Here is a 26,444-nt window from a genome sequence, read left to right on the forward strand (position 1 = left end):
CCTGGGTCCTCAGAGTTATTAATTAATCCTCTTTAAAAGATTGCAGGTCAAGTGAACCCTGATTTGCAAAATAAAGATATATCTTTCTCTCTCCATAACTTGTTCTTTTCTCTGTCACCGAAAACCCAGCAGGGGTCCGGACGGAATGAATGAATGGACGGAATGAAGGAATGAATTCAAAGATTATTTTAGGTCAAATTTAAAGAATTCAAAATGTCAAACTAATATGGCGGAAAATTTTTACTTTGTCCTCTTTCCTGTTTACGGGTACGGCAAAGGGCGGATTGAAAAAGTTTTTTTTTGAATAAATTTAAAATATCAAGTTTCAAGCGAATTTGGTACATTTTTAAAATATTTTTCCGCATGCTTTTCTATTTATTAAAATAATATTTATAATGTCATGCTTTAACTACTTCGCATATATATATATATATATATATATGTATGTACAAAGCATGATTTGGGGACTCACGTTTTTTGCCGCATATATAGGTTCCTGATGAAAAATACTACATTATGCAATTGGAATAATTGATTTATACTAAAATTTACTACTTTTAAATCAAGGATTAAGTACACAAGGCATAGTTTGGAGACTTAAAAATTTATATACCGCCAATGTCTTCAAAGAATGCATTGTACTTGTACGTCTTTTACATGTACAGGGCATAATTTTGGGACAAAATTATATATACAACGAATGCTTTGAGGACAATTTTATGTACAGAACGCATAATTTGAGTACAATGTTTGTAACAACCGTGTCCTCAAAACATGCATTGCATTAATAATCTGGACAAAGTAAAGTGTACAGTATACTTTCAAAAAGTCCTGAAAGTATGCGTTTTATAAATAATTACTAAGGCTTAAAATCGAAATTTGATAATCATCATGCGCAGTGTAGCAGTCCTCAAAATATGCGTTACTTATATATACAAAACCAAATAACATACACACTACACTATAAAAAAGTCCTCAAAGTATGCGTTACATAAATAATAATTAAGGCTTAAAATCGAAATGTGATAATCATCATGCGTAGTGTAGCAGTCCTCAAAGTATGCGTTACATAAATAATAATTAAGGCTTAAAATCGAAATGTGATAATCATCATGCGTAGTGTAGCAGTCCTCAAAGTATGCGTTACTTACATAACCAGGACCAAATAAAATACACACTACACTATAACAAAGGACTTCAAAGTATGCGTTTCATAAATAATAACTAAGGCTTAAAATCGAAATGTGATAATCATCATGCGCAGTGTAGCAGTCCTCAAAGTATGCGTTACATACATAACTAAGACCAAATAACATACACACTACACCATAACAAAGGTCCTCAAAGTATGCGTTTCATAAATAATAACAAAGGCTTAAAATCGAAATGTGATAATCACTATGCGCAGTGTAGCAGTCCTCAAAGTATGCGTTACTTACATAACCAAGACCAAATAACATACACACTACACCATAACAAAGGTCCTCAAAGTATGCGTTTCATAAATAATAAAATTTATTAAACAAATGTTTCTGTACAAGAACATGAACGTGTTCATGTGAAAGTACTTGTACATGAAACCTGCACAAAAAATATGTACAAGAACATGTACATTTTCTTGTACAAGTTTTTTCAGCCCGATATATATATTCAGGGCAAACTAACATGCAACCTACACTATAACAAAAGTCTTCAAAGTATGCGTTTCAAAAATAATAATTATTGCTTGAAATAAAAATGTAATAATCACCATGCGCAGTATAGCTTTTTTTCCCTGTTCCATGTTCAGTAAAGTAAAATTATGTTGTATTGAGTTTTTTACAGTATGTCAAAAAATCCTGCGCAAAGGGATTATGGTAAAGAAAATTACTTTTTTACACTTCGAGACACTTTAGTACTTATAGATATTTAGTAAAAATATTTTTCCATTCGGTCAAATATTTTTGAAGAGGAATGGTTCAAAAGAGACCTCAAAGGCAGAAGTTCACCGTTTTCAACCGTTTTCTCTAATCCACTAAACAATTGATGCATGCAGAAACTTTGTCAACAGGACCATACAATAGAGCCACAAAACCATATCCGGTTTTAGACCCCAAGATAATATAATTGCCCTTCTGCAAATCCAAAAAGTAGTGCAAAACATACTATATTGATATTCTGAGTGCTTTCTCAAGATTAGCTTCTTGTCAAGAATCACTCCTAGATATTTAACCGAATCAGAAAAAAGCACTTCTTTTCCATAAAATACAGGTTTCCTCACAGTTGGAACTTTGTATTTTCTAGTGAAGAAAACAATATTTGTCTTGTCTGGATTAACAGGGAGGCCAGTACTGACAGTACACCTTGTCCGGTGGTAAGAGTTCATTTTCTGTTCTTGGAATGTAACCAGAGGCAAGAATCAACTCTTTCTTACTTCCATTTTTATCTCAATACAAGACTTTTATAACTGCCAGATCTCGACTAGTTAACTCTGAAAGAGGAACCGTATTTACTCCCTTATAGAAAATACACGCCCTGGGTGGTAATTCTTGTGGTGAATACACTAACTCCCCACAGTTATTTAGTTCTCTAATCTTACGCTTGTAAACCCAAGGTTCTTGAATGAAGGCAATAGCTGTAAAGTTCTTGGCTAGAATCGCCGTTGCGCTTATACAGTGATGCAAGTCAATATTAAGACTTATCCACGAAATCCTCCGTCGCTTCGCTAGCCGTGTCTTGTCTACAACTCATCGGATCCATTCTGTGCTTACTCACTCGAAGAGTGATATGCCTAAGACCGAAACACAGTTTGTAGTGAAGACACTCAAGCACACCCAGCTTACTCTCAGGCACATCTACCGCGAGAGTCCAGCTTGCAGCCGTAGAAACTACCCCTGATCCTGTTTAACCTCCCGAATACAACCTCCAATTAGTTGTATACACCCCAGGATTCTGTTACCTGAGGTTAGTCAGGATTGAAACTTGGTCCACCTTAGGACCTGGTACCCAAGCAACCACCCTGGCCCTCTTAATGAGGTTAGAAGTATCTATCACTTTAAGTGGCAGACCCTCGATTACCTGACAGATATTTGGTACGTGGACATTTAACCACTCCCGAGAATCTGAGTCAAGACACTCAATTAAAATCGCCCCTCTTGTGAGGCGAACTTCTCAGAAACGAGGTGCAATCCCAGATCTTGACACTTGGGAGAATTAGGCGGTTCCAACTAGGGGTCTCTGCCTCCTTCTCTTCTCCTGTTGTGGAGAGGTGTCTGACTCTTATCGGCGCGAACTCCTTTTCGTGCCTGACCAACAGACCCAGCTTTACTGTTGGCCCGCATAGGAGTCGATGATGAAGCAGGTTGAGACCCTTGCCGGTTCTGTACCCTTGGATTCTCCAACCTCCTTGTTGCGCTGCCACTGAGCTTTTTACCCTTAACGGATTATCTCGCCATTAGGTCTTCGACCACAGTAACAGTGGAACCCTGAGATCGTCCCGAACTTTTCTGTATTAGAGCCTCAGAAATATATTGTTCCCTTTCAGGTTTCATTTCATCCTGAGGCGATATTACCGAGGCTGAAGTTAACGTTAAATGTGCCCTTTCTTCCTGCAGCAATATCTCAAGCCCTGAATCCTGACTCTCCAAAGAGTGTTCGGTACTCTCAGGCGAAACACTTTTTTTTTTGTTGTTTTCTGTAGTCTCCATTTAGATCCCACGAGTACATGGGAACAAAAGGTCCGTCCTTATATTATTATTATTTTTATTTCTTTATTTTGTCCAAGCAAACCATGAGGACAATAATTCAAGTACAATACAATCCATAATATACACAAATGATAATATATAAATTCATAAATTATTTTTTATCTAAAGTTGAATAACAATGATAAAGATAAAACTATAACAATCTTTGATGATTATAACAGTAGAAATCATAAAACATTCAACCAAAAATAGACTACTCTCAAGAAAACAAATATCTTTCAAGAGGGAACCATTGAAATTTTTGTAGTTTTTCGAAAAAACGCATAATTTCAGTACAATATTTTATCAATGAGTCCTCAAAGTATGCGTTACTTATATAATCAGAGCTAACTAACATGCACACTACACTATAACAAAAATCCTCAAAGTATGCGTTACAGAAATAATTTAAGGCATGATATTACGTGAAACCACAAACTGTAAGATTTTCGTATTTTTATAAATGATCCTGTTAGATTTACACAAAATCTTTTTCAGAAGCATTATCTATTATATCGAATAATAATAATCTTATTATTTTAGTGTGGTATAATATGTTAATTGTCTTTATCCGGGTTTCTGTACTTTAACCTTTGACCCATCAGTAATAGATTTGTTTATTCATTCCGAAACCGGATTCGGACTTAGTTGTCCAATTAAACAATAATACTGCATGTTCCATGCGAACCATTGTACTCCGTGTAATTTATTTTGGATTCCAGTGTTAAATATGGTCAAAAATGGGAGTATTTGTACTTTCGATAAATGATAATTAAAATCTGGTACCTGTATTGACTTCCGACCAATTTTGAACATCGTTAAAATATCTAAACATATAAATTATTTAACCATACTACGTATACTTTCCTTCAAGGAAAGCACATAAGTAAGTTGTGAGTAATATTTGATTGCAATACTTTATTATGCTTAAAAACTAATTTGAGTTTCTATTTGAAATCTTAATATAAGAAATTAATATTTTCTTGCATATCATTATACTTTCTTTTCTCTTAATCTCTAATACTCGTTCCTTTCGAATAAATAAGAACAATTTCTAACGGTCCATGTAGGCAAAGGAATTAAGGCCAGGTCCAAGTGAGGCAGCGCAATCTACATTGAAACTAAAATTTTGGAAAATTTTCAACAGCCTTTTCTTTAAAACAAGAAGGTAAAATGCTTTTTCCTTTATGGATAATTGATTATTGGCAAGATATACACCAGCTAAAACTTTTTTTGAGTTATAATAATGAAAAAAATTTCATGTCAATAAATTAAATATGAGCACTTTTTTCACAAAAACTGTAACAGTACTTTCTCAGAAATTACAATAAAAAATGCAATTTCCATTTGGAAAATTAATAAACGCTAAAAAATACGGATTTTATGTTAAATTACACAGTTGGACATATGTTTCTTTCGTTAAATATATAAAAATTAAACTTTACAAAGTCATTACGTGAAATAGCAAAATTTGAAATTTGTGTCTCTTTTTATGATTCATCAAAAAATTACAAAAACCAATCTTAAACTTTGATATCTCTGTGAGTGTTATATAAATATTTTCATGTCTGCTATAACATTACACTGTTACAAGAAAATGATTCCGCAAATGAAATGTTAAAACTTTAGATTCCAAAGTAAGTTTGCCCGCAGAAGGACAACTTATGTGCGTCGTATGTAGTCGTATCTGCGAAGTTTTTAGTTTCTGTTTGTCTTTCGTACGCATCATATAGAACCGCTCTGTAAAAATCGCTTTACCTGTTTTATCTCAAATAAGTTAATAAATTCAGTGGTAATTTTACTTTCACTATCTTATTCTCCTTTTTTTCACAAGTCCTTTATGTTAAACTGTTTAAATTCATAACATGGTCCTTCGAGCCGGATTTCCAAAAAGGAGAAAAGAAAGTAAAATCAGTGCTTTGTGTTAAGTGACGCTTAAGGGATTTTTCCTTTATATATTGCATTTTTTTATTCTCTCAAGTGACTTGAATAGTCAAAAAGTACTTTTTTTAAGACTTTATTGTGTTTTTTCCGCAATATTTTGGTGCTATTTTACTTTTTTTCTCAGTATCGAGAACCTTTTTTCATGAAAAATTTTTTTCACTATATTTTACGTAGCGTGGTCGGCCATTTTTCCTGTAACAAACATGGCCACGACTAGTTATGAACGAGTGTTAAGTGACCAAGAAACTCTATTTAACTCTATCAAAAAGATTGTTAATCGTGTTTTAAATTACGAAAATCCACCTCGACAATTGTTGTTAGGACGCCTAACAAATTTACAAGATTGCTGGCTGAGGTGTCGACAAAATCATGCCGCTTTACTTGCAAATCCTCCAATAATAGATCCTCCTAATCAAGCCGAAGGAGGAGAGACAACAATTACAATTTATAATTCTGATGAGTTTAATCAGATTGAGGACATGTATGAGGAGGCCATATACCACATACTTAGCAGTCTTTCTGAGCCACCGCCCACGTCGGTACAAGACCGTTCTCAACCACCAGATCCAGATGCAACGCCACGAGGAGCATCATCATCTGTAAAACTTCCTCGCATTACTATACCCACTTTCTCAGGTTCGTATTGTGAGTGGCTCACCTTTAGAGATCTGTTTAAATTTCTTGTAATTGACAACGATCGCTTGTCGGATGCAGAGCGTCTTCATTATCTCAAATCATCTCTTAAAAGTGAGGCATTAATAATTGCTCAAAATCAACCAGGGACAGATGGCAATTTTCAGAATATTTGTGAAAATCTCGAAACTCGTTATAGTAATTCTAAAGTTTTAATATATGAATATTTAAAAAAGATTGTTGAATTGCCACCTGTCACATCAGATTGGTTGAATAATTTAAAAACTATGCGTAACGTTGTTATTACTGCGACATCTGCTTTAAAAAGTCTAAAACGTCCTATCGATGAGGGGAATGATTTGTTAGTTTTTATGTTAATAAACAAGTTAGATAAAATTTCTCGTGATCAGAGGGAATTGTCAATTAGTGAAGAGACAGATCCTCCCTCTCTCGATCAATTTGTTAAATTTCTTGATTCTCGAATTCGCGCTTTAGAAGCTACAGTAGATATTAAAAAGCGTCCTGAAAGTAAAAATTCAAATCATTCGCAGTCGGTACTCAAGAAGGTACACACGCATCAAAACTCAACAAAGTTTGTATGTCCAATGTGTAACAGAGAACATAACCTCTATGCTTGTTCTGTATTTAAAGAAAAAACAATTGATGAACGTTCTGAATATTTAAAGGCTAATTCACGATGCTTCAACTGTTTAGGTAAGCATAATCGCAATTTATGTCAGAGCCGAAAATTTTGTAATATTTGTAAAAAGCCTCATCATTCTTTATTGCATCGCGATAATAAAAATTTGTCACAAAGTCGCGAATTAAAAACTGATCATAGCGTTTCAGAATCAAATCAAGTGTCTGATGATGTGGCGATTTCATCGCATTTGAACTCGTCTAAAAATACCGCACTACTGTTCTGTTGGGAACCGCTCGAGTGATGGTTGAGGCGCCTGATGGCCGCCGCGTTCATGTCCGCGCTCTTCTTGACCAAAGGTCAGAAGCTACGTTTTTGTCCGAATTAATTGCTCAATTATTACGTCTTCCACGCAAAAATACGAATGTTACAGTGTCCGGTTTGGGAGGAAGTTGTACGAATAAAATCCTTCATTCCGTTCCAATCACTATTTAAACGATTAAACCTTGTTCAACCACGCTCCAAACTCAAGCATTCGTACTTCCAAAAATCACTGCATATGTTCCAGCTGAATTTACCCTTTTAGAAATTCCTGAAAATCTTTAAAGTCTCGAACTTGCCGATCTAAATCCATGGGAAAGTGACCGGATCGATTTGCTGATTGGAGCCGATCTGTACGCTCAATTGCTTAAACCTGAGATTTGTCCTGGACCACGTGGAGATCTCGTTGCTCAGTCAACTATATTTGGTTGGATCTTATCAGGACCACTACAAGGATCTCCTCTTCAAAGTTATCACATTAATGTCCACTTTTCTATGGAAACCCGAGTTGACGAAAGCTTGCGTCAATTTTGGGAATTGAAAGAGATACCAGCAGTGAATTTAATGACAAAAAAAGAAATTGAATGTGAGCATCATTTTATGGAGACACATTCTAGAGACTTAAATGGAAAATATGTAGTTCAATTACCTTTTGATGATTTCCCCTCGAAATTAGGTGACTCTTATAACATAGCTCTCAATTCGTTGTGTAGAATAGAAAAAAGATTTACTCGTGATCCTCTGCTTGCTGAAAATTATCGTGATTTTCTAGGAAAGTATCAAGAGATGGGACATATGACTCCAGTTGACGTTGACCAGACTGATTCATCTCGTGTCTTTATTCCGCACCACCCTGTCGTTTGCGAAAGTAGCCAAACAACGAAAGTTAGAGTCGTCTTTAATGCTTCGAGTCCAACGTCCAACAAAACCTCGATTAATGACATTTTACACATCGGTCCAAAATTACAAACAGATATTTGCTCCATCATTTTATGATGGCGTCAATTTGAATTCGTGTTGTGTGCTGATATTGCTAATATGTTTCGCCAGATTCTCATCGATCCTACCCATCAAAAATATCAATGTATTTTGTGGCGAGAAGCTCCTAAGTGTCCGATCCATGTGTTTGAATTAAATACTGTTACCTACGGAATGGCGTCTTCGCCATATCTTGCCATTCGCGTAATGAGACAGTTGGCACATGACGAAAAGGACAATTTTCCTTTAGCTGTTTCCGTGCTTTTGGAGCAAACCTACGTTGATGACGTTTTTCTTGGAGGATCGGATAAAACCTCCACACTCAAGGTGAGAGATCAAGTCATTAATATGACAAATGCTGGGGGATTCCCATTACGGAAATGGTTTAGTAATTCTCCTGATTTACTAGACGGATTGGATTCTGCTGATCATGGTTTAGCAGTTGAGATCCCTTTTGACGATTCTTCAGGTTTCAAAGTCCTCGGAATTTTTTGGAAACCGTCAGATGATGCCTTTCACTTCAAAACTTGTGAAATTCCTGAAGAACCTTCAACAAAAAGATCAATACTCTCGGCTACCGCGAAAATATTCGACCCAATGGTTTGGATTTCGCCTGTGACAATTATTGCAAAAATTCTTTTGCAAAAACTCTGGCTTCGAAAGCTAGACTGGGACGATTCTCTTTCCTCGGACTTGCTTAAATATTGGAATCAATTTCGATCTTCATTGTCGGCCTTGTCAAATCTTTCAGTTCCAAGATGGACGCATAATTCTTCTGATGCAGTCTCGATACAAATCCATGGCTGCGTCGAGTGTCGCATATTCTGCAGTCGTATACTCTCGAATTCGGTCCGCTTCAGGTGATGTTTTAATCAGTCTCCTCATGTCCAAAACAAAAGTTGCTCCGCTCAAGACAATAAGCATCCCACGACTCGAATTATGTGCCGCAAGCCTTTTGTCTAAATTAATTCATTTTGTTATTGATTCTCTCGGTTTAATGAATTCTCAAGTTTTTTGCTGGACAGACTCTACAATTGTTCTCAGTTGGCTTCAGAAGCAACCAACTTCCTGGACTACTTTCGTTGCAAATCGTGTGTCAGGTATTTTAACGGAGTTGCCTGCAGCTACGTGGAATCATGTTCCTTCCAAGCAAAATCCCGCGGATTGTGCCTCACGTGGCCTCTCAGCGGAGGACTTGTCAACCTTTTCCCTTTGGTGGGAGGGTCCCACTTGGCTGCGAGATTCACCGGAGACATGGCCTCGACGAAATTGTGGTCTGGAAACTACCGAAGAGTCTCGTATAGTTTCTCATCTGATCAACAATAACCTCGAACCTGATTGGCAATCACAACTGATGTCTCACTATTCATCTTGGGCACATTTATTGCGTGTGACTGCTCAAATTTTACGAGCTATTTAAGCCTTTAAACGCCAAATTTTGTTTTCGAATCAAGTGACGGCTACCGAAATCAACAATGCCGCTTTATTTTGGGTTGAATACGTTCAAGAAAATTCTTTTGCTCACGAAATTCAGTGTCTCAAGGAAGGAAAACCAATTCCCTCAAGTTCTCGCATACAAAAGTTCTCACCCTTTCTCGATGACAATGGTATCCTTAGATTGGGCGGACGACTACGCTAGTCTAAGTTATTGACTTACCAAAACCCACCAGATATTCTACCTAATCATCCGATTTCTTTTTTAATTTTGACACAATTGCACAAAAATTTATTACACGGGGGAGTTCAGTTGACTCTTTATATTGCTCGCACTCAATATTGGATTATTGGTGCGCGAAATCTCATTAAAGGAATTATCAGGAAATGTGTCACTTGCGTGAGAGACAAAGCGCGTGTTGAAAACCAACTTATGGGAGATTTACCTAGTGCTAGAGTATCTCCTTCTCGTCCTTTCTCTCATACCGAAATTGATTACGCGGGTCCATTTTTGGTCCGCTCTAGTTCGGGTCGCGGAACCAAGTCACATAAGGCTTGGATCGCTGTTTTTGTTTGTTTTTCTGTTAAAGCCATACATTTGGAGCTTGTTGACGATTATACGTCAGCTGCTTTTCTCGCAGCTTTGAGACGCTTTACCTCACGTCGAGGTTTGCCAACAGATCTTTATAGTGACAATGGCACGAATTTTCGCGGTGCTGATCGCGAATTGTCACATACATTTAAGCTCATTATGAAAGATCCGACGATTGCTTCTCACATGGCCTCAGACGGAATCACGTGGCACTTCATGCCTCCGTCTGCGCCGCATTTTGGAGGTCTGTGGGAAGCTGGCGTGAAAAATGTAAAATTTCATTTGGGTACATTATTATCAAACGCTACACCGACTTCCGAAGAATTAACGACTTTACTTTGTCAAATCGAATGCTGCTTAAATTCTCGACCTATTGTTCAACTAAACGAAGATCCAGAGAGTTGCGAAGCATTAACTCCTGGACATTTTTTAATCGGATCTGCGTTAAAAACTGTACCTGCGATATCTGTTCTGGATCTACCTGAGAACCACTTGTCGCGTTGGCAGTTTTATAAACGTGTCTTAGAACAGTTTTGGCGCTCATGGTCCAAAGATTATTACAGTCACTGCAACAGCGAACAAAGTGGTTGTCAGAGCGAGTTAATTTGAAAATTAACGATGTTGTTTTACTACGAAATCCTAATCTCCCACCCGCTAAATGGGAATTAGGACGTGTCATTAAATGTATTCCCGGTCAAGACGGTCACGTTAGAGTCTTTCAAGTAAAGACGAGTGCGTCTAAATTTACTCGTCCAATCACACAATTAATTCGATTACCGTGCAACTATTCATAATATTTGTAACCTAATACGTATTCTTGTAATTTCGACACTTAGTTTTAAGTTCGTGCCTTTTGTTCTATTCTGACCATTGCAATCTTAAAATAAGCTCGCAAGGTGGGCGGTATGTTAACGATTTCATCGCATTTCATTTACTTTTATTTTAAATTTTATTTCGCGGTCTTTTTAAATCAAGGATGATTCCTTAGTTTGCCCGCAGAGGGACAACTTGTGTGCGTCGTATGTAGTGGTATCTGCGAAGTTTTTAGTTTCTGTTTGTCTTTCGTACGCATCATATAGAACCGCTCTGTAAAAATCACTTTACCTGTTTTATCTCAAATAAGTTAATAAATTCAGTATTAATTTTACTTTAACTATCTAATGTGATTTTTACAGGAACAACTATGTTACTATGTTATTTCTTAAACGAAATGTAACATCTAGAGTACCCAAAGCATGCAGTGGATGAGTTCACTGAAATTTACTATCCAATGAGTGTTCTGTTACAAGATTTATGTGTCAGATTCATTTATTTAATTTTAGTGCTAAAAAAAAAGTTATAATCGTTTAATTAGTTTTTTACAAATATAAGGAGATATAACGTTAAATTACATAGCGTGACAAATGTTACTTTCGTTAATTATATATAAATTCAACATTACAAAGTCATTATGTGAAATACCAAAATTTGAAATTTGTGTCTCTTTTTATGATTCATCAAAAAATTACAAAAACCAATCTTAAACTTTGGTGTCTCTGTGAATGTTATATAAATATTTTCCTTACTGCTATAACATTACACTGTTACAAAAAAATGATTCCGCAAATGAAAAGTTAAAACTTTAGATCCCAAAGTAAGTAGTAGATCAGTTCAATAGAATCATTTACCCAGAAAGATCTAAGTTCGGACTTCTCTATTTCACAACCTAATTATGTAGTTTAACAGAGAAGAAGAATGTTTAAATTTTGATTCCGTATATGAAATGAAAAACCTTGGGTACCGAAATAATGTAGTAGATTAGTTCGATGGAATCAATTATCCAGAAAGTTCTTAGTTCGAATTTCTCATTTAAAAAGTTTTTTAGAAGTATAAGGAGACCTTATGTTAAATTACACAGTGGGACATATGTTTCTTTCGTTAAATATATAAAAGTTAAACTTTACAAAGTCATTACGTGAAATAACAAAATTAGAAATTTGTGTCTCTTTTTATGATTCATCAAAAAATTACAAAAACCAATCTTAAACTTTCGTATCTCTGTGAGTGTTATATAAATATTTTCATGTCTGCTATAACATTACACTGTTACAAGAAAATGATTCCGCAAATGAAAAGTTAAAATTTTAGATACCCAAGTAAGTAGTAGATTAGTTCGATAGAATCATTTATCCAGAAAGTTCTCAGTTCCAATTTCTCTATTTCTCAACCTAATTTATGTGATTTTTAAAGGAACATCTATGTTACTATGTTATTTCTTAAACGAAATGTAACATCTGGAGTACCCAAAGCATGCAGTGTATGATTGCAATGAAATTTACTATCCAATGAGTGTTCTGTTATAAGATTTTTGAGTCAGATTCTTTTATTAAATTTTATTGCTAAAAAAATAGGTCATAATCATTGAATAAGTTTTTTACAAATATAAGGATATTTTATGTTAAATTACATAGTTGGACAATTGTTACTTTTGTTAATTATATATAAATTCAACATTACAAAGTCATTATGTGAAATAGCAAAATTTGAAATTTGTGTCTCTTTTTATGATTCATCAAAAAATTGCAAAACCCAATAATCTTAAACTTTGGTTTCTCTGTGAATGTTATATAAATACTTTCTTTGCTGCTATAACATTACACTGTTATCAAAAAATGATTCCACAAATGAAAAGTTAAAACTTTAGATCCCAAAGTATGTAGTACATCAGTTTAATAGAATCATATATCCAGAAAGTCGTAATTTCGGACTTCCTTATTTCTCAACCTAATTATTGTAGTTTAACAGAGAAGTAGAATGTTTAAATTTTGATTCCGTATATGAAATCAAAAATCTTGGGTGAATGTTATATAAATATTTTCTTTTCTGTTAAATCATTACACTGTTACAAGAAAATGATTGCGCAAATGTAAAGTTAAAACTTTAGATCCCAAACTTAAGTAGTAGATCAGTTCATAAGAATCATTTATTTAGAAAGTTCTAAGTTCGGACTTCTCTATTTCTCAACCTAATTATGTAGTTTAACAGAGAAGAAGAATGTTTAAATTTTGATTCTGTATATAAAAAGAAAAATCTTGGGTACCGAAATAATGTAGTAGATTAGTTCGATGGAATCATTTATCCAGAAAGTTCTCAGTTCGAATTTCTCTATTTCTCAACCTAATTGATGTGATTTTCAAAGGAACAAGTATGTTATTATGTTATTTTTTAAACGAAATGTAACATCAGGAGTACCTAAAGAATGCAGTGGATGAGTTCAATAAAATTTACTATCCAATGAGTGTTATGTTACAAGATTTATGTGTCAGATTCCTTTATTTAATTTTAGTGCTAAAAAAGTAGGTCATAATCATTTACTAAGTTTTTTAAAAATATAAGGAGATTTTATGTTAAATTACATAGTGCGACAATTGTTACTTTTGTTAATTATATATAAATTAAACTTTACAAAGTAATTATGTGAAATAGCAAAATTTGAATTTTGTGTCTCTTTTTATGATTCATCAAAAAATGGCAAAACCCAAGAATTTTAAACTTTGGTTTCTCTGTGAATGTTATAGAAATATTTTCATGTCTGCTATAACATTACACTGTTACAAGCGTTTGATTCCGTATATGAAGTGTAAAACCTTGGGTACCGCAATAATGCAGTAGATTAGTTCGATGGATTCATTTATCCAGAAAGTTCTCAGTTCGAATTTCTCTGTTTCTCAACCTAATTGATGTGATTTTTAAAGGAACATCTATGTTACTATGTTATTTCTTAAACGAAATGTAACATCATGAGTACCTAAAGAATGCAGTGGATGAGTTCAATAAAATTTACTATCCAATGAGTGTTATGTTACAAGATTTATGTGTCAGATTCCTTTATTTAATTTTAGTGCTAATAAAATAGGTCATAATCATTGAATAAGTTTTTTACAAATACAAGGATATTTTATGTTAAATTACATAGTTGGACAATTGATACTTTTGTTAATTATATATAAATTCAACATTACAAAGTCATTACGTGAAAAAGCAAAATTTGAAATTTGTGTCTCTTTTTAAGGTTCATCAAAAAATTGCAAAAGCCAATAATCTTAAACTTTGGTTTCTCTGTGAATGTTATATAAATATTTTCTTTACTGCTATAACATTACACTGTTACAAGAAAATGATTTTGCAAATGAAAAGTTAAAACTTTAGGTCCCAAAGTAAGTAGTAGATCAGTTCAATAGAATTATTTATCCAGAAAGTTCTAAGTTCGGACTTCTCTATTTCTCAACCTAATTATGTAGTTTAACAGAGAAGAAGAATGTTTAAATTTTGATTCTGTATATAAAAAGAAAAATCTTGGGTACCGAAATAATGTAGTAGATTAGTGCGATGGAATCATTTATCCAGAAAGTTCTCAGTTCGAATTTCTCTATTTCTCAACCTAATTGATGTGATTTTCAAAGGAACAAGTATGTTATTATGATATTTTTTAAACGAAATGCAACATCAGGAGTACCCCAAGAATGCAGTGGATGAGTTCAATGAAATTTACTATCGAATGAGTGTTCTATTACAAGATTTATGTGTCAGATTCTTTTATTTAATTTAAGTGCTAAAAAAATAGGTCATAATCATTTAATAAGTTTTTTAAAAATATAAGGAGATTTTATGTTAAATTACATATTGCGACAATTGTTACTTTCGTAAATTATATATAAATTAAACTTTACAAAGTCATTACTTTAGATCCCAAAGTATGTAGTAGATTAGTTCAATAGAATCATTTATCCAGAAAGTCCTAATTTCGGACTTCCTTGTTTCTCAACCTAATTATTGTAGTTTAACAGAGAAGTAGAATATTTAAATTTTAAATCCGTATATGAAATGAAAAATCTTGGGTACCGAAATAATGTAGTAGATTAGTTCCATGGAATCATTTATCCAGAAAGTTCTCAGTTCTGTTATGAGTGTTATGTTACAAGATTTATGTGTCAGATTCCTTTATTTAATTTTAGTGCTAAAAAAGTAGGTCATAATCATTTACTAAGTTTTTTAAAAATATAAGGAGATTTTATGTTAAAATACATAGTGCGACAATTGTTACTTTTGTTAATTATATATAAATTAAACTTTACAAAGTCATTATGTGAAATAGCAAAATTTGAATTTTGTGTCTCTTTTTATGATTCATCAAAAAATGGCAAAACCCAATAATTTTAAACTTTGGTTTCTCTGTGAATGTTATAGAAATATTTTCATGTCTGCTATAACATTACACTGTTACAAGCGCTTGATTCCGTACATGAAGTGTAAAACCTTGGGTACCGCAATAATGCAGTAGATTAGTTCGATGGATTCATTTATCCAGAAAGTTCTCAGTTCGAATTTCTCTGTTTCTCAACCTAATTGATGTGATTTTAAAAGGAACATCTATGTTACTATGTTATTTCTTAAACGAAATGTAACATCTGGGGTACTTAAAGAATGCAGTGGATGAGTTCAATGAAATTTACTATCCAATGAGTGTTCTATTACAAGATTTATGTGTCAGATTCTTTTATTTAATTTAAGTGCTAAAAAAATATGTCATAATCATTGAATAAGTTTTTTACAAATATAAGGATATTTTATGTTAAATTACATAGTTGGACAATTGTTACTTTTGTTAATTATATATAAATTCAACATTACAAAGTCATTATGTGAAAAAGCAAAATTTGAAATTTGTGTCTCTTTTTAAGGTTCATCAAAAAATTGCAAAAGCCAATAATCTTAAACTTTGGTTTCTCTGTGAATGTTATATAAATATTTTCTTTACTGCTATAACATTACACTGTTACAAGAAAATGATTCCGCAAATGAAAAGTTAAAACTTTAGGTCCCAAAGTAAGTAGTAGATCAGTTCAATAGAATTATTTATCCAGAAAGTTCTAAGTTCGGACTTCTCTATTTCTCAACCTAATTATGTAGTTTAACAGAGAAGAAGAATGTTTAAATTTTGATTCTGTATATAAAAAGAAAAATCTTGGGTACCGAAATAATGTAGTAGATTAGTTCGATGGAATCATTTATCCAGAAAGTTCTCAGTTCTAATGTCTCTATTTCTCAACCTAATTGATGTGATTTTCAAAGGAACAAGTATGTTATTATGATATTTTTTAAACGAAATGCAACATCAGGAGTACCCCAAGAATGCAGTGGATGAGTTCAATGAAATTTACTATCGAATGAGTGTTCTATTACAAGATTTATGTGTCAGATTCTTTTATTTAATTTTAGTGCTAAAAAAATAGGTCATAATCATTTAATAAGTTTTTTAAAAATATAAGGAGATTTTATGTTAAATTACATAGTGCGACAATTGTTACTTTCGTAAATTATATATAAATTAAACTTTACAAAGTCATTACTTTAGATCCCAAAGTATGTAGTAGATTAGTTCAATAAAATCATTTATCCAGAAAGTCCTAATTTCGGACTTCCTTGTTTCTCAACCTAATTATTGTAGTTTAAGAGAGAAGTAGAATATTTAAATTTTAAATTTGTATATGAAATGAAAAATCTTGGGTACCGAAATAATGTAGTAGAATAGTTCCATGGAATCATTTATCCAGAAAGTTCTCAATTCTGTTATGAGTGTTATGTTACAAGATTTATGTGTCAGATTCCTTTATTTAATTTTAGTGCTAAAAAAGTAGGTCATAATCATTTACTAAGTTTTTTAAAAATATAAGGAGATTTTATGTTAAAATACATAGTGCGACAATTGTTACTTTTGTTAATTATATATAAATTAAACTTTACAAAGTCATTATGTGAAATAGCAAAATTTGAATTTTGTGTCTCTTTTTATGATTCATCAAAAAATGGCAAAACCCAATAATTTTAAACTTTGGTTTCTCTGTGAATGTTATAGAAATATTTTCATGTCTGCTATAACATTACACTGTTACAAGCGTTTGATTCCGTATATGAAGTGTAAAACCTTGGGTACCGCAATAATGCAGTAGATTAGTTCGATGGAATCATTTATCCAGAAAGTTCTCAGTTCGAATTTCTCTATTTCTCAACCTAATTGATGTGATTTTCAAAGGAACAAGTATGTTATTATGATATTTTTTAAACGAAATGCAACATCAGGAGTACCCCAAAAATGCAGTGGATGAGTTCAATGAAATTTACTATCGCATGAGTGGTCTATTACAAGATTTATGTGTCAGATTCTTTTATTTAATTTTAGTGCTAAAAAAATAGGTAGTAATCATTTAATAAGTTTTTTAAAAATATAAGGAGATTTTATGTTAAATAACATAGTGCGACAATTGTTACTTTCGTAAATTATATATAAATTTAACTTTACAAAGTCATTACTTTAGATCCCAAAGTATGTAGTAGATTAGTTCAATAGAATCATTTATCCAGAAAGTCCTAATTTCGGACTTCCTTGTTTCTCAACCTAATTATTGTAGTTTAACAGAGAAGTAGAATATTTAAATTTTAAATCCGTATATGAAATGAAAAATCTTGGGTACCGAAATAATGTAGTAGATTAGTTCCATGGAATCATTTATCCAGAAAGTTCTCAGTTCTGTTATGAGTGTTATGTTACAAGATTTAAGTGTCAGATTCCTTTATTTAATTTTAGTGCTAAAAAAGTAGGTCATAATCATTTACTAAGTTTTTTAAAAATATAAGGAGATTTTATGTTAAAATACATAGTGCGACAATTGTTACTTTTGTTAATTATATATAAATTAAACTTTACAAAGTCATTATGTGAAATAGCAAAATTTGAATTTTGTGTCTCTTTTTATGATTCATCAAAAAATGGCAAAACCCAATAATTTTAAACTTTGGTTTCTCTGTGAATGTTATAGAAATATTTTCATGTCTGCTAAAACATTACACTGTTACAAGCGTTTGATTCCGTATATGAAGTGTAAAACCTTGGGTACCGCAATAATGCAGTAGATTAGTTCGATGGATTCATTTATCCAGAAAGTTCTCAGTTCGAATTTCTCTGTTTCTCAACCTAATTGATGTGATTTTTAAAGGAACATCTATGTTACTATGTTATTTCTTAAACGAAATGTAACATCTGGGGTACTTAAAGAATGCAGTGGATGAGTTCAATGAAATTTACTATCCAATGAGTGTTCTATTACAAGATTTATGTGTCAGATTCTTTTATTTAATTTTAGTGCTAAAAAAATAGGTCATAATCATTGAATAAGTTTTTTACAAATATAAGGATATTTTATGTTAAATTACATAGTTGGACAATTGTTACTTTTGTTAATTATATATAAATTCAACATTACAAAGTCATTATGTGAAAAAGCAAATTTTGAAATTTGTGTCTCTTTTTAAGGTTCATCAAAAAATTGCAAAAGCCAATAATCTTAAACTTTGGTTTCTCTGTGAATGTTATATAAATATTTTTTTTACTGCTATAACATTACACTGTTACAAGAAAATGATTCCGCAAATGAAAAGTTAAAACTTTAGGTCCCAAAGTAAGTAGTAGATCAGTTCAATAGAATTATTTAGCCAGAAAGTTCTAAGTTCGGACTTCTCTATTTCTCAACCTAATTATGTAGTTTAACAGAGAAGAAGAATGTTTAAATTTTGATTCTGTATATAAAAAGAAAAATCTTGGGTACCGAAATAATGTAGTAGATTAGTTCGATGGAATCATTTATCCAGAAAGTTCTCAGTTCGAATTTCTCTATTTCTCAACCTAATTGATGTGATTTTCAAAGGAACAAGTATGTTATTATGATATTTTTTAATCGAAATGCAACATCAGGAGTACCCCAAGAATGCAGTGGATGAGTTCAATGAAATTTACTATCGAATGAGTGTTCTATTACAAGATTTATGTGTCAGATTCTTTTATTTAATTTTAGTGCTAAAAAAATAGGTCATAATCATTTAATAAGTTTTTTAAAAATATAAGGAGATTTTATGTTAAATTACATAGTGCGACAATTGTTACTTTCGTAAATTATATATAAATTAAACTTTACAAAGTCATTACTTTAGATCCCAAAGTATGTAGTAGATTAGTTCAATAGAATAATTTATCCAGAAAGTCCTAATTTCGGACTTCCTTGTTTCGCAACCTAATTATTGTAGTTTAACAGAGAAGTAGAATATTTAAATTTTAAATCCGTATATGAAATGAAAAATCTTGGGTACCGAAATAATGTAGTAGATTAGTTCCATGGAATCATTTATCCAGAAAGTTCTCAGTTCTGTTATGAGTGTTATGTTACAAGATTTATGTGTCAGATTCCTTTATTTAATTTTAGTGCTAAAAAAGTAGGTCATAATCATTTACTAAGTTTTTTAAAAATATAAGGAGATTTTATGTTAAAATACATAGTGCGACAATTGTTACTTTTGTTAATTATATATAAATTAAACTTTACAAAGTCATTATGTGAAATAGCAAAATTTGAATTTTGTGTCTCTTTTTATGATTCATCAAAAAATGGCAAAACCCAATAATTTTAAACTTTGGTTTCTCTGTGAATGTTATAGAAATATTTTTATGTCTGCTATAACATTACACTGTTATAAGCGTTTGATTCCGTATATGAAGTGTAAAACCTTGGGTACCGCAATAATGCAGTAGATTAGTTCGATGGATTCATTTATCCAGAAAGTTCTCAGTTCGAATTTCTCTGTTTCTCAACCTAATTGATGTGATTTTTAAACGAACATCTATGTTACTATGTTATTTCTTAAACGAAATGTAACATCTGGGGTACCCAAAGAATGCAGTGGATGAGTTCAATGAAATTTACTATCCAATGAGTGTTCTATTACAAGATTTATGTGTCAGATTCTTTTATTTAATTTTAGTGCTAAAAAAATAGGTCATAATCATTGAATAAGTTTTTTACAAATATAAGGATATTTTATGTTAAATTAAATCTTGGGTGAATGTTATATAAATATTTTCTTTTCTGTTAAAACATTACACTGTTACAAGAAAATGATTGCGCAAATGTAAAGTTAAAACTTTAGATCCCAAACTTAAGTAGTAGATCAGTTCATAAGAATCATTTATCCAGAAAGTTCTAAGTTCGGACTTCTCTATTTCTCAACCTAATTATGTAGTTTAACAGATAATAAGAATGTTTAAATTAAAATTAAAAGATCAACAGATCAACAACATAAATATCATTTTGTGGTGAACTTTATTAATCAAATATATCACTCTTGAATTTTTATATCACTTTATTGAATTTTAAATGAAGTTTTAACAATTAGAGAACAAAAATAATTGCTCAGCAAAGCTGACTAAATTTCACACATCTTCTTGCTCTTACGTCGTCCACTCTCTCTCTCTCTCTCGTCACTCACGCTTGCGCTCTCTATGTTGAGCTTCTAGAATTATATTAAAGCGGTATTTTTAAATATACTAAGAGAATTTATAACATTCGGCCATCCTAGTAATGTTTGGCCCTCCAAACGCCGCACATAGTTTTTTAACCATCATTTTTATCGTCGCTATCGTTTTGCAAATCAAAATCATTATCTGAATCATTTATTTCGTGGAAACCATTCCAGATTTTTAACTGGCTTACATGAGCTGTGCTAACAAATCCTCTATTATTCGTTTCATTCAATTTTTTTATTCTATATGTATCACTCGGAAGTACTTTGGTAACAAGCATTGGTTCACTATAAAGTGACTATGACTTCGTCGACTGAGCAGTACATTCAGGATTTCGTAGTACAAAAACAATTTCGCCGATGTTGTACTTAACATTTTTAAATTTATTTTTGTCGTATTGAGCCTTATATTTTTCCTGAGCTTTTACAATATTTTCCCTTATCTCATTTTGTACTTCGATTGGCATTAGATAGTTTTTGCAATGTCGAGTCAAGTTTCTCAAATTTCCCTCTTTGAATCGTAGAATATACCCATACAATGCCTCGAATGGAGTTTTTCCCGTGGACTTACTCATTGTACTATTAATGTCGCGCTCTAATGTTTTCAAATTTTAATCTCAATCGTTTTGCTTATCCTTACCCAAGGAACATCGCATACTCAGTAACAAAGTTTGATTTGATCTCTCCACTAAACCGTTAGTCTGAGGATGACGACTTGAATTTAAGGTGTGTTTTACGCCATATTCGTCCCACACTTGTTGAAAAGCTTTTACCGTAAAACATGTTCCGCGGTCGGTAATTAATCGATAAGGTGCTCCAAATTTTTCAAAAAAATCTATTATTTTAATAATGAGTGTTCTGTTACAAGATTTATGTGTCAGATTCTTTTATTTAATTTTAGTGATAAAAAAAATGTTATAATCGTTTAATTAGTTTTTTACAAATATAAGGAGATTTTATGTTAAATTACATAGTGCGACAATTGTTACTTTCGTTAATTATATATAAATTCAACATTACAAAGTCATTATGTGAAATAGCAAAATTTGAAATTTGTGTCTCTTTTTATGATTCATCAAAAAATTGCAAAACCCAATAATCTTAAACTTTGGTTTCTCTGTGAATGTTATATAAATATTTTGTTTACTGCTATAACATTACACTGTTACAAGAAAATGATTCCGCAAATGAAAAGTTAAAACTTTAGATCCCAAAGTATGTAGTAGATCAGTTCAATACATTCATTTATCCAGAAAGTCCTAAATTCGGTCTTCCTTGTTTCTCAACCTAATTATTGTAGTTTAACAGAGAAGTAGAATGTTTAAATTTTGATTCCGTATATGAAATCAAAAATCTTGGGTGAATGTTATATAAATATTTTCTTTTCTGTTAAAACATTACACTGTTACAAGAAAATGATTGCGCAAATGTAAAGTTAAAACTTTAGATCCCAAACTTAAGTAGTAGATCAGTTCATAAGAATCATTTATCCAGAAAGTTCTAAGTTCGGACTTCTCTATTTCTCAACCTAATTATGTAGTTTAACAGAGAAGAAGAATGTTTAAATTTTGATTCTGTATATAAAAAGAAAAATCTTGGGTACCGAAATAATGTAGTAGATTAGTTCGATGGAATCATTTATCCAGAAAGTTCTCAGTTCGAATTTCTCTATTTCTTAACCTAATTGATGTGATTTTCAAAGAAACAAGTATGTTATTATGCTATTTCTTAAACGAAATGTAACATCTGGAGTACCTAAAGATTGCAGTGGATGAGTTCAATGAAATTTACTATCCAATGAGTGTAATGTTACAAGATTTATGTAATTTATGTAAGATTCCTTCAGTTAATTTTAGTGCTAAAAAAATAGGTCATAATCATTTAATAAGTTTTTTACAATTACTTTATGTACTTTTTTATGCGTTCCAATGATAAATGCAATTTCGATTTATTGCAAGTTAATAAAAACTTTAAATTCAGTAAAATATACTGCATTAATTTATTTAAAATTTCGAGATAAATCTATGTTATTCACATCTGTTTTTAACTAAGTAAAAATTTGTCCTCGATGCCGAAATAGAATTCTTGAATATTTTGGATCTTTGTACCCTAAAAAATTAAACACTATAAATTATTTAAAGAAAAATTTCTATTCTCCAAAGTTGGGATGACCCTTTCCTGATTATCTGTGATGAAATAAGTTTTTAAATTACCGTCATTGCAAACAATTTTTCTACCACATAAGGCACAAATTTTTTTTTCTATTCTCATCATGACAACACGCGGGATTTAACTTGTAGTAACGAGTCTTTTTTAAATAGATTAAAAGTATATCAACTACATCTAGAAAACTTTGAATTACTTTTAGCCAACTTTTTATAATATATGTTTTTACACGATACAAATACAAATTACACTAGTAATTTCAAGTGATCTGTACATTGTAATGAAGCAATTTTTTATTATAATGCATAAAGTAAACAATAAATTCATAAATAATTATGCAGGAGGATCGGTTACGATTTTGAAGATTTGTTTATTTAGTGTACAAAGATTTAAAATATTCAATAGTTTTTTTCGGCATGGCGGACCAACTTTTTCTTCATTAAAGACAGTTGTGTATGGTATGAACATGACAGGTGCGCTTTGATGAACAATGATGCTGATTAAAAAATTGCCAAGGTTGTTCTAGAACGAAATCTATTTTACCGTTTTTTACACACCTTTCCTGAACAAATTTAAGAGTCTTTAAATTGGTTTATTCTAACGGCGAATCTGCGAGCAGTACATGATCATCTGCGTAGCCTATCATCGTAATTTCTGTAAAATGATCCCTACATCCATTTTCATAAAAATAGTCTTCCATATAGCTTATAAAAAAAAGTAAAAGAAGAGAACTAAGAATTAAATTGAAATTCCTGTGGAACTTCTTACGTATCGTTAATTCTATAACACCGTTAACAGTCTAAATCCGTGTGTAAGCTTAACAATAAAAATTAATTAATATTTTTATCAATTTGTGACTAAAATTTAGATAATTGTTTGCAAAGGAAACTGAAAAAAGGCTCCTTTGAGGTTGTCGACGGCAAGCCTTAAAATTGCTTTCTTGCCACGTGGTGTAATAAATATTGGGCAGGTTGATAGTAAAAGTAAAGATTAAATTTAAATTGATAAATTATTATATCAATATTAGGTTTCTATACAAAAATTCTTTTCTTTGCTAATTTAGGCGCAAAGGTTCAAATATACATTTCTCCAATTTTACCATAATTTTCTCCATTCAATCATACATGCGACGCAACATGGCGCCCCTCTAGAACAACACGTTTGAAATAAAACAATTAAGTACATGGAAAAACCAAGTGTTCAGCGGAGGAGAGGCAAGTTTTTCTCTTTTAACAAAACCAAACTTCCAATCTCTACGTTCATATTTTTTCCGGTATACCACTTACTCTTAACGTTCAATTCTTTCAAATATTCGTTTTTCCATCACTTCCAAAAATCGACTTTCATTTTTTGCATATGTTGCCATGATAATAAGCGATTTACAGGCAATTGCGAAAAATCATTTGCGCAGACAAAGGCTTGCCTATTAAAAAGTGACCCGGAGTCAAAACGTGGAGGTCGTTAGGATCTCTCGACATAGGTGTTAAAGGTTTTGAGTAGAGTATCGCTTCAATTTCGTACATATATGTGGTTAATTCTTCAAAATTGAACAACCTTCAATTTGTTCTTCGGAAAGCACTCGTATTATATTTTCGTTATGCGTTTTAGAATTTAATAACTCATGTAGTACCTTCATTTCTCCATTCGCGCCCACAAAGTTAGTCGCATTCTTTGGGTATAGGGATCTTGCTTTACCTCGTCTAGAAAAAAATCGTCTTAAAGCTCCAATAAATGCCTCTGTCGTCAGATCAATTGGTTGGTACCAATTCTATGTGAAGAGCTTTTGTCGACAAACATACAAAGATCGCTGCATAAACCTTAACCTTTCCCCTGTTCCACATTTGTTATTCCTCTACATAGTATCCACAATAGTCGATCCCGACATTTTCAAACGGACAATTGACAGATACTCGTACCTCTTATCAAAAAATTGCATGATCTAGGTTTGGCTCTAAAACATTTAATACAAGAATTATTTAATTTTCTCACAACAGCTGTACCATAAACATTCGCATATTTTTGTCGCAACTCAAACAAGGTAGCGTTCACTCCACAATGCATATATTTCTTCATGATAGTCACGGACAAGGACATCAGTCACATCCAAGGTTTTAATTGGATAGCTTGGCCAAGTTGACTCCTCTTTTTGCAACCAAGCTGGTACCTCTCTCCAGATGTCGTTCTCTATGAAATTACATGGCAATTGGCCTCTAGAGATGAAATTGACAGGATTGTCCAATGTTGGTACGTTCCTCCAATCTTTCGGTTTTGTAATTTATTAAATTTCACTAAAACGATTAGCTACAAACGTTTTAAGGTATGTGGAGATGTATTAATCCAATTCAACGGGATTGTTGAATCAGACCAGAAAACCACTTTATTGACGATTAGTTTTAATGTTTCCTCCGTCACTTTGCCAACATATGTGCTGCACATAATTTTTACACCTCTTGGAATGTTCCAATCATTAATTAGACTCAATTGATCTCAATACTCCAGCTGCGCAGACTCCAACTCAGGAGAGACGGGATCATCCCAGTCCAAAGTAAGCTTCCTCGATTCCTGCAGCTTAATTTTTCCAAATACGATCACCGGTGTCAACAATCCCAACGGATCGTAAAATTGAGCTATCTGTGACAGCATGATTCTCTTCGATACTTTTTCTTCATTCTCACGCAAGTTGACTTCAAAATACAAGTTATCTTCCATGGCATTCTAACACACACCCAGTGTATTGGTATACTTGTCCTGACATATCTGTTATCTAACAAGATTTGAACAATCAGCAATATTTTCGGTAATTCTAGTATCATTTGCGATCCATTTTCACAAACGTGAACCTGTTATCTTTGTGATTTCTATAATCTGATCTTTAAGCTTGATGGTGTCCTAAATGGTCTCCTCTCCAGTCAACAGATCAACAACATAAATATCATTTTGTGGTGAACTTTATTAATCAAATATATCACTCTTGAATTTTTATATCACTTTATTGAATTTTAAATGAAGTTTTAACAATTAGAGAACAAAAATAATTGCTCAGCAAAGCTGACTAAATTTCACACATCTTCTTGCTCTTACGTCGTCCACTCTCTCTCTCTCGTCACTCACGCTTGCGCTCTCTATGTTGAGCTTCTAGAATTATATTAAAGCGGTATTTTTAAATATACTAAGAGAATTTATAACATTCGGCCATCCTAGTAATGTTTGGCCCTCCAAACGCCGTACATAGTTTTTTAACCATCATTTTTATCGTCGCTATCGTTTTGCAAATCAAAATCATTATCTGAATCATTTATTTCGTGGAAACCATTCCAGATTTTTAACTGGCTTACATGAGCTGTGCTAACAAATCCTCTATTATTCGTTTCATTCAATTTTTTTATTCTATATGTATCACTCGGAAGTACTTTGGTAACAAGCATTGGTTCACTATAAAGTGACTATGACTTCGTCGACTGAGCAGTACATTCAGGATTTCGTAGTACAAAAACAATTTCGCCGATGTTGTACTTAACATTTTTAAATTTATTTTTGTCGTATTGAGCCTTATATTTTTCCTGAGCTTTTACAATATTTTCCCTTATCTCATTTTGTACTTCGATTGGCATTAGATAGTTTTTGC

The 26,444-nt window shown here is 32.3% G+C and overlaps 2 protein-coding genes across 2 annotated transcripts; both read left to right on the forward strand.

The window, feature by feature from the left end:
- Positions 1-5,872: 5,872 nt before the first annotated feature.
- Positions 5,873-7,246, forward strand: LOC127278478 (uncharacterized). The gene has a single exon (XM_051300210.1). It carries the CDS (start codon positions 5,873-5,875, stop codon positions 7,244-7,246), a length of 1,374 nt encoding a protein of 457 aa, XP_051156167.1.
- A 120-nt stretch (positions 7,247-7,366) lies between these two features.
- Positions 7,367-8,259, forward strand: LOC127278479 (uncharacterized). The gene is made up of 2 exons (XM_051300212.1): positions 7,367-7,479; positions 7,551-8,259. Exons 1-2 carry the CDS (start codon positions 7,367-7,369, stop codon positions 8,257-8,259), a joined length of 822 nt encoding a protein of 273 aa, XP_051156169.1.
- Positions 8,260-26,444: the final 18,185 nt, after the last annotated feature.

The sequence above is a fragment of the Leptopilina boulardi genome, unplaced genomic scaffold (assembly GCF_019393585.1).
Source record: "Leptopilina boulardi isolate dan_hultmark-lab unplaced genomic scaffold, ZJU_Lbou_2.1 LbouV2_203, whole genome shotgun sequence".
NCBI classification, from domain to species: domain Eukaryota; kingdom Metazoa; phylum Arthropoda; class Insecta; order Hymenoptera; family Figitidae; genus Leptopilina; species Leptopilina boulardi.